The 9,065-nt window shown below is 43.3% G+C and overlaps 1 protein-coding gene across 1 annotated transcript in view; it reads left to right on the forward strand.

Moving 5' to 3' along the window:
- LOC121709355 (protein yippee-like 2) overlaps nt 1-8,181 on the forward strand; it is a 26,327-nt gene extending 18,146 nt beyond the window's left edge. Inside the window, exon 5 of the mRNA XM_042092681.1 lies at nt 5,833-8,181. Within this exon, the coding sequence (XP_041948615.1) occupies nt 5,833-5,922 (90 nt within the window). The 3' untranslated portion in view covers nt 5,923-8,181. The remainder of the gene's footprint in view (nt 1-5,832) is intronic.
- The last annotated feature ends 884 nt before the right edge of the window (nt 8,182-9,065 follow it).

Raw genomic sequence — 9,065 nt, forward strand, 5'->3', positions numbered from 1 at the left:
TAAAAAAATAAACGAATAGCTATTTGCAATTTGACAAAACACTGGTCCTCATTTTGCGAATGCGAGGACGATATGAGCCTGTTGCATTTAGTTAAATGTCCGAGTCACGCATAATGTTTGAAAACCACTGGCTCGTAATCACAATAATTTAACACACGACAGTTGGATAACCTACTTCATCATGTCCCCATGCCTACATTTTTGTGAGTAGCATAGAGATCGTTAAAAACAATAAAGTATGGCTCTCCGTTTGGGACATCGAAAACTTATATTTTTAATAGACTACCGTCGAAGATGCTGACTTGCAAAAGCCTCGGGATAACACGTTATCTCCACTATCATCAGTCATGCCCCTTGATCAAAGTGGGGAATGAAATAAAAGTTTGATAACCACTGGCTTAACAAGTTACCTGCAGTCCAGAACACAGAATCTATTGCAATAATCGGCGATGATATCGGCAAATGTTTGTTTTCCAAAGTAATAATTTCACTTCACCATGCACCTTCGACAATACCTGGCCTACCTGGTATCATTACAAACATTATTATGTGTCCTAAAACTGGCATATTTTATGGCATTGTGTCATGTAAGTTCGTTGCAAAATCTGGAGAAATGTGTGAGGTGGTCAGCGGGGGACAATTGAGACACACATTGGATTGTGTTATTACTTGAACATTCCACACTATCCACAGCTGTGGTAGGCCTATCAGGGGCAGGAGGATTACTGTCAGCGCAGGCTTTATATAAAATTCTTCAACAGAAGGCCTCGAATGTTGTCTTGTTTGTGGAGCGCTTTGCTTCGCTTCTGTAATTTCGGCTTCATTGAAAATGAGGGCTTCCCTCAATGACCCTCCGAGAATAAATAAAGGTTGAATGAATGAATGGTTTGCGCAGCCTACAGTAAATAACAGACCCGCCAGAATGTGCGTTATGATGCTTTTTTACGAGCAAGATGTTTTTGGTACCCTACGCACACTGCATGTTCTTAAATAACAATGATCATCAGTAATATTCGACCATTAATTTGGGTAAATGGGCAAGCGTGACCACCTTGATTGGCTGATTGGCTGATGATTGTAACGTGGGCATGATTCCAAAGATCTCCCTTACGATGATGAGTGACAGGTCTCAGAATGCGTGCGCTACACAAGGACGGAAGATGATGAATAACTGGGGCCGTAGGCTATTCACAAAGGCTTTTATCTTACTACTAGGAGTAGGCTACTCCTAAATCGCACTTAAAGATTTTAGATTGGAGTTTTCTCTTAAAAGTTATTCACAAAGCCTTTCAGACAACTCCTAAACTAGGAGTGAGTCTTCGTGGCTATGGATGACGTCATTACTCATGCACGAGCTTGACTGAAGTGACCACCTTGATTGGCTGACGATTGTAACGCGGGAATTCCAAACACCTCTCTTCCGATGATGACTGACAGGTGACAGGTCGGAGAATGCGTGCGCTACACAAGTAGTGCGAAGGACGGAGGATGATTAATAACTGAATAAAAAGGCCTAGCCTAAATGAATAAAGAGTAAGGCAAAACAAATAGCTTAGTAGCCTAATGAAACATAGGCCTATATGGATTGATGCAGTAGCCTACCTTTGCAACATTCTTAAATTAATCTGTCACCATATCCCTAGGCTACGTTTGCAAAGAGGAGAACATTTTAATTTGATTCACAATGAAACGTTACATTTCATTTACATGTTAACAATGAGTAGTTTGTGTTGTTGTTGGTGGCGTTATTGCATCCCTTTTATGAATGCAAAATTGTTCCCTCGCGATTGGAAGCTCCTGTTGCGCATAGGCTATTTCAAAACATCGCAACGTAAAATGTCACAAAAAAGCTGTTTATGAATAGGTCTTAGTGAGTTAGGAGTCCTCTCGACTTAAGCTGTCCCAGACTTAGGTGCTACTTTTAGGTCTAAAATGCTTCGTGAATTACTTTTTGTGAAAAAATCCTAAAGTCCTAAAGTTAGGAGTGACACGCCCATTATTTTTAGGAGTTGCTCCTAAATTCGCCAGTTAGGAGCTACTTTTAGCCTTAAAATTCTTTGTGAATATGGCCCCTGAATAAAAAGGCCTAGCCTAAATGAATCAAGGCAAAACAAATAGCCTAGTAGCCCAATGAAACATACGGATTGATGTAGTATCTTGTAACATTATTAAATTATTCTGTTACTATGCCTACGTTTGCAAAAGAGAACATTTTAATTTGATTCACAATAATGTTACATTTCATTTACATGTTGACAATGATTAGCCTAGTTTTGGTTGTTGTTGGCGGCGTTATTGCATGTTAGTTATACAATGCAAAATTGCTTCCTCGCGATTGGAAGCTCCTGTAGCTGCATAGGATTTCAAAACCGCAGGTTTGTGAATAGGTCTGTGAGTAAGGAGTCCTCTTGACTTCTTTTAAGCTGTCAGAGGTGGGAAGGTGTGATTTTTTGGGGGAAGGGCCGGATTAACTGGGCACAATTGTCTGATGGCCCCCCTTCCCCCCAGCCAACGTGAATCGGGTGGTTAGTTAATAGGCCTATCGTGAAGATTTTTCCTGCCATCTAAGGCACGAGCGCATCTGTGAGGCCAAGCCTCACCAAGTAGCTCGTTTGTTTACAACTAACATTCCATTTAATTAAACTGCTTTATAGGCTATGCCGAAATAGTTTTCAACATTTTGAATATTAGTGTCGGGTGAATTGAAATGTTCTCAAAGTAGCCTTATGGCTGAAAGCTGCTTGGGCCCCCCCGTCAAGCAATATAACCATACAAACGCGCTTCCTGCACTCATTGTTTCAAAATGAGTAATTTTGGCTTTGTCAGAACTGAAAAGCTGTGGACGGCACGGCACGGTATGCCCAATGAAAATAAATTAACGCAACGCAACACAACACTGACCCCGCTTCTCTCTCGTCAGTCACTGACATGAACGAAACACAGAACCCGCTTCTCTCACGGCAGTCACTGACAGTAACCTAGAATAAATGCATGGGGAAAAACACTTCCCCATGACAAAGACATCGTAAAACACTGAAAGTTAATATTTTGTCACTAGCAACATTCATCTGTCCTTTGTCAAATGTATTATGTTCCAAGTACCCTATGCGTAATTCTGCTTCATAAAGTTGAACAAATACATTTGCTTATTTCACAGAAAAATATAAATAGCCAGTCTACAGTGCAGAGTTGGTAAGTTATGGTAGGCCAACTTGCAGTGAACATACAAAGAGGGGAAATTATTTCTCTTGCAGCTGAGTAGCCTCAGGTGCGCACGTAGACATAAGGCCGAACATGCAAGCGCCAATGAATCGTGCTCTCACGACAATCGCGCCGTTAAACTTAAATAGGTTTATCACTCTAAGTTCGCCTTCAAGCAAGGAAAACGATGATTTGAAGACATCTGTTTCGTTGGAAGGGCAAGGGGTAGCAACAGGGCAACACAGAGACAGGCCCGATGGCAGGGCTGTTATGAGAGTATTCAAATATGGGATATTCTACGGGAAAACATTAAAACGGCAAGACAGCGGGGAAAGTTAAAATACGTGATAAACACGGAAAAAGTTGGCATGCATTGTTTCGGTCCCCGTGCACAGGGATTATTTGTCATACTATTAATCACATATGATTATTTGTGAAATTGTGCAAACAGGCGCAACACATTTGAAAAGGAAGGACTGGTAGCATGCAAGCTCACGGGAAAGATTGATTTAAGAATGTTATCACAAAGTGTGTGGCTGTGGCGCGGGCGGAAGACAATTGGCAGGGGAGGGTCATGTCTTTTTTTAACAATTCTGTCGGAGGGTCATTGAACAATTTCTAGCAGGCAAGAGAGGGTCATGCAACTTCCAACTGAAGCACTCAAAATTCCTCCGGTGGCCCCTTCAATAAATAACGATCAGTCCCTAGATTGCTGCTGGGCTATATGTCTTGGTTCTGTTAACAACTTATTGTCAAACGCATAGCCTATCTCGCGGTTGCATCCTTTACAAACAAACATGTAATGTGAACGTCTGGGATTGGGGAGAGCACTAAATGCTCTACTGAATAAGCACGAAGTCAAACCTTTAAATGAAAAACACTCTTTAATAATCCAAAAAAATAAACCGCTAATGAAGTAAACTTGTGACCATCAAAAATCGTTTATCGCTCGTAACTCCGTGATACCAGGACGTAACAGGAAGGCATTTGGCTGAGCAACGGAGGTTAATATGCTCCATGTTTTGTCCAAATGATGACTGTCTATCATCGTTGCACTCGGAGAAAACCGGAATGTTTCATTCGTCCCCGTTTCAATCGTCCCGGTTGTACCTACTCAAAACGCAGATAGAACCTTATTATTCTAAGGTAGCGAAATAGCGTTCAACATGATTCATGCCCAATTAATTCCCCCTGTTAAAGTGTTCGCCTTTGTAGTTTGGTTTCGTGATAGCCTATGATAAACGGCTTATGGGCAAATATCTGAAAACGTTAAAATACAGTAGGCGATAAACCCGGAAAAAGTTGACAGTGATTTTTTCATAATCACTTTGGAGTGTCATAGAAAAATGTATTGCTGGCGAGGGAGGGTCACGTCTTTTTGGACTAATGCTCCCCAAACTCCTCCGGTAGCCCCTTAAATAAATAACGAACAGTCCCTAATGAAGTAGCTAAACTTGTGACCATCAAAAATCGTTTATCGCCTGTAGGCCTAACTCCGTGATAACAGGACGTAACAGGAAGGCATTTGGCTGAGCAACGGAGGTTAATACTCTATATTTTGTCCAAATGATGTCTGTCTATCATCGTTGCACTCGGAGAAAACCAGAATGTTTAATTTGTCCTGCGTCTCTACGGCTGCAAACGGGATTCACTCGCAGTTAACCAAATATTTCTTTATTAGGGCAAGGCATATTTCTGGCTATTATATTATTTCTAAACCAGTCTGCTGAAGTCTGTAGTGAAGTCTGTGTAGGGTTTTCCAGGCTCCATTTCTTTTTACGAGACACCCTGCTCACTTGAGCCATCTACCGGTTGTTTGGGTTGTTGCAGCGTCTCACTGGAAAAATACAAATTAAAGTCGCGTGATACCGCGTGATCCCACGCGCGGACCGCGAGTGAAGCTGGCCAATTCGAAGCACTGCCCACTGTAGCAGTGTTTTATACAGTAGAGTACATAATATAGTGTTTTATACAGTAGAGTACATGTGTCCCAACTTTACTAATATAGTGTTTTATACAGTAGAGTACATAATATAGTGTTTTATACAGTAGAGTACATGTGTCCCAACTTTACTAATATAGTGTTTTATACAGTAGAGTACATGTGTCCCAACTTTACTAATATAGTGTTTTATACAGTAGAGTACATGTGTCCCAACTTTACTAATATAGCAGTGTTTTATACAGTAGAGTACATGTGTCCCAACTTTACTAATATAGTGTTTTATACAGTAGAGTACATGTGTCCCAACTTTACTAATATAGTGTTTTATACAGTAGAGTACATGTGCCCCAACTTTACTAATATAGTGTTTTATACAGGAGAGTACATGTGTCCCAACTTTACTAATATAGTGTTTTATACAGTAGAGTACATAATATAGTGTTTTATACAGTAGAGTACATGCGTCCCAACTTTACTAATATAGTGTTTTATACAGTAGAGTACATGCGTCCCAACTTTACTAATATAGTGTTTTATACAGTAGAGTACATGTGCCCCAACTTGTTTTATTCAGTAGAGTACATGAGCTTCCCAAGAAGTGGCCACAGTGTGGGTCCCTGACAGTCTCTCTTTCTCTTTTTCTTGCTCTCTCTCTCTCTCTCTCTCTCTCTCTCCTCTGTCTGTAGGAGCATGCCTTTGAGAGCAGTCAGAAGTATAAGGAGGGGAAGTTTATCATTGAACTGGCCCACATGATCAAGGACAACGGCTGGGACTGACCATTCCGCACGCCAACGCACCAACCAAGCAGGCTGGACACAACTCAGCTCAACTCTACTCAACTCTATGGGCTGGATCATTGTCTACAGTGTTGCAGTGTGTGAAACACACACACACACACATGCTCTCTCTCTCTCTCTCACACACACACACACACACTTGTACATGGAGAGACACGCTATTTCTCTAATTGCTAATTAGCTTCAAGGACATAGAGCAGTCATAGTGACTTGTTTGATTTTTTTAACGAAGAGAACCAATCATGTCATCACTCTCTTCAGTGTGTCTGTGTAGTCACGCCGATATTGAAACACAGTTGAGTGAGTTTAGATGAGTGTACGTACGTACGTACATATGTATGTATAATGTATGTAATATGTATGTTATACGTATGAGATGTCTGAGCAGGTTTGGGTCAGACGCAGAGCCTGTCTTGGGAGCTGGGAAGATGGACACCCCAGATAGTGCCTGACTCTGAGCCGGATGTGAGCCAGATGTGAGCCGGATGTGAGCCAGATGTGAGCTGAATTATCCCTCTACTGGGCTGGCCTCTAGTAGATGACCCCCCCCCCCCCCCAGTCAGAGCTGGATTCTACTGAAGGGTTCTTCCTTCTTCCTGTTTCAGACCTTGGACTCTGTAGTAAAGAGCTTCAAGACAAATGTGTATTCATACAATCACATTGAATTGAGTTGAAATCAACTGAACTTAATAGAACTAAATAGAGCTCAGTTGAGTTGAGTTGGTGCCACATCCGTGCCAGAGTCAGCAGAGTGATGTATGACATCACCTCATCATCGGCCCGCTATCAACCTATCAGAGACTTAATAGTGATAGAGAGAGAGAGAGAGAGAGAATCATACTGTGCATTTTGTTTATTGTTTATTTCATGCTGTTTTGTTGCACAAGTGTTAAGTTATGTGTGTGTGTGTGTATTTATGACGTTATTTTGATCTTGTGTACATGTGGAGCAGTAGCATCCGTAGCAAGTCTCCGCCCCCAGACATGTCACATGGTAGCAAGTCTCCGCCCCCAGACGTGTCACATGGTAGCAAGTCTCCGCCCCCAGACGTGTCACATGGTAGCAAGTCTCCGCCCCCAGACGTGTCACATGGTAGCAAGTCTCCGCCCCCAGACGTGTCACATGGTAGCCATGTTTCTCTGCAAGGTCCCTCAAAAGTCCCACGTGTGTGTGTCCCTCCCTCCACCAAGTGCTTCAAAGCTTCCTCTTATGAATGTGAGAACTGACATATAAGAAGCGGACACACATGTTTACATACTATATGAGACACACACACACACACACACATACACACACACACACACACACACACACACACACACACACACACTAGTCACAAAGAGACATTCTTGTTTACTAGCTCCCAAGCTGAGGAGCTGACTCCAGATCAGGGGATGGGTGTTTTACTGTTACAGAAGAGGCTGAGGAGCTGACTCCAGATCAGGAGGTGGGTGTTTTACTGTTACAGAAGAGGCAGGGTCCTCTGATCCCAGGAACGAGTTAGAAATGTTACACACAGGTAGAGAGAAGTTCCCAGAATGCACATGGGCTGGCTCATATGTCCAGCGGTAGCTTTCAGAGGAAGGAACTGAACGAGGGGGCTTCTATGTTGACCCCCTCCCCCCATGACCCACACACACACACACTCGCCCCTGCCCATTCTAAACTACCAAAGACTTGTGCATCAATGGAGAGCGACAACCAAAGCGTCCACAAGCTGATTGGTTGTGTTTCTGAGTGTTCTGTTTCCGTGACAACCAAAGCGTCTACGAGCTGATTGGTTGTGTTTCTGAGTGTTCTGTTTCCGCGACAACCAAAGTGTCCACGAGCTGATTGGTTGTGTTTCTGAGTGTTCTGTTTGTGTTTTGGTCCTCTTTAACGAAGCGAGGTAGCAGCGTGTGGTTGTGGTCGCTTGGTGGAGGCTGACCGACTGTGTCCTGTGTCACCACGCACTCTGGACGTCAGCCGCGTACACTCTCATGCAGTCGTCATCACATCACTCTGTGTAATCTCTGTGTGTGTGTATATTTATTCCGTGTCTGGGCATTCTCGCCGGCCACAACACCTACGTCTGGTCCGGTCCTGGTCCAGTCTAGGCTCTCGTCTGTGGGTCTGATCTTTCCTACTTTTATACGATTTGAAGATGATGAAATGATGTTGTTGATTTCAGTGTCTTTTCTAATGGATGAACTTGTGGAGAGGTATTCACACTTTGGTTAATAAAGACTTTTATGAGCAGTTCTGTGTGCTTGTGTGTATTTCTGTGTGTGTGTGTGTGTGTTCTTGTGTGTATTTCTGTGTGTATGTGTGTGTGCTTGTGTGTATTTCTGTGTCTGTTTGTGTGTGTGTGTGTGTGTGTGTGTGTGTGTGTGTGTGTGTGTGTGTGCTTGTGTGTATTTCTGTGTGTGTATGTGTGTTCTTGTGTGTATTTCTGTGTGTATGTGTGTGTGCTTGTGTGTATTTCTGTGTCTGTCTGTGTGTGTGTGTGTGTGAATGCCTGTGTGTGTGTATTTCTGTGTCTGTGTGTGTGTGTGTATGTGTGCTTGTGTGTATTTCTGTGTCTGTGTGTGTATTTCTGTGTGTGTGTGTGTGTTGTGTGCTTGTGTGTGTTGGTGTGTGTGTGTATGTGTGAGCATATATGTGACTTTTTGTGTGTGTGTGTGTGTGTGAGAGAGCATATATGTGACTGTTTGTGTGTGTGTTAGCCGCCCTGAGGGACTCTGAACCCAAACACTCCATTTGGCAGAGCAGATGGTGTCCAGGGGTCTCCTAGCAACGGCAGCCGGGAGCGACCGTGTGACAGGCTTATGTGAAGCACCAGTGCCCTGGCATCACTGATACCTCCCCTACACACACACACGTACACACACACTTCCCTACACACACACCCCCGTACACACACACTTCCTTACACACACACTTCCCTACACACACACTTACACACACACCCCAGTACACACACACCCCCGTACACACACACGTGCCTACACACACACCCCCGTACACACACACACTTCCCTACACACACACTTACACACACCCCCCATACACACACACCCGTACACACACACACTTTCCTACACACACACTACACACAACACTGCGGCAGCACTAGTGCCCTG

This window comes from Alosa sapidissima, chromosome 5, assembly GCF_018492685.1.
Source record: "Alosa sapidissima isolate fAloSap1 chromosome 5, fAloSap1.pri, whole genome shotgun sequence".
NCBI classification, from domain to species: domain Eukaryota; kingdom Metazoa; phylum Chordata; class Actinopteri; order Clupeiformes; family Clupeidae; genus Alosa; species Alosa sapidissima.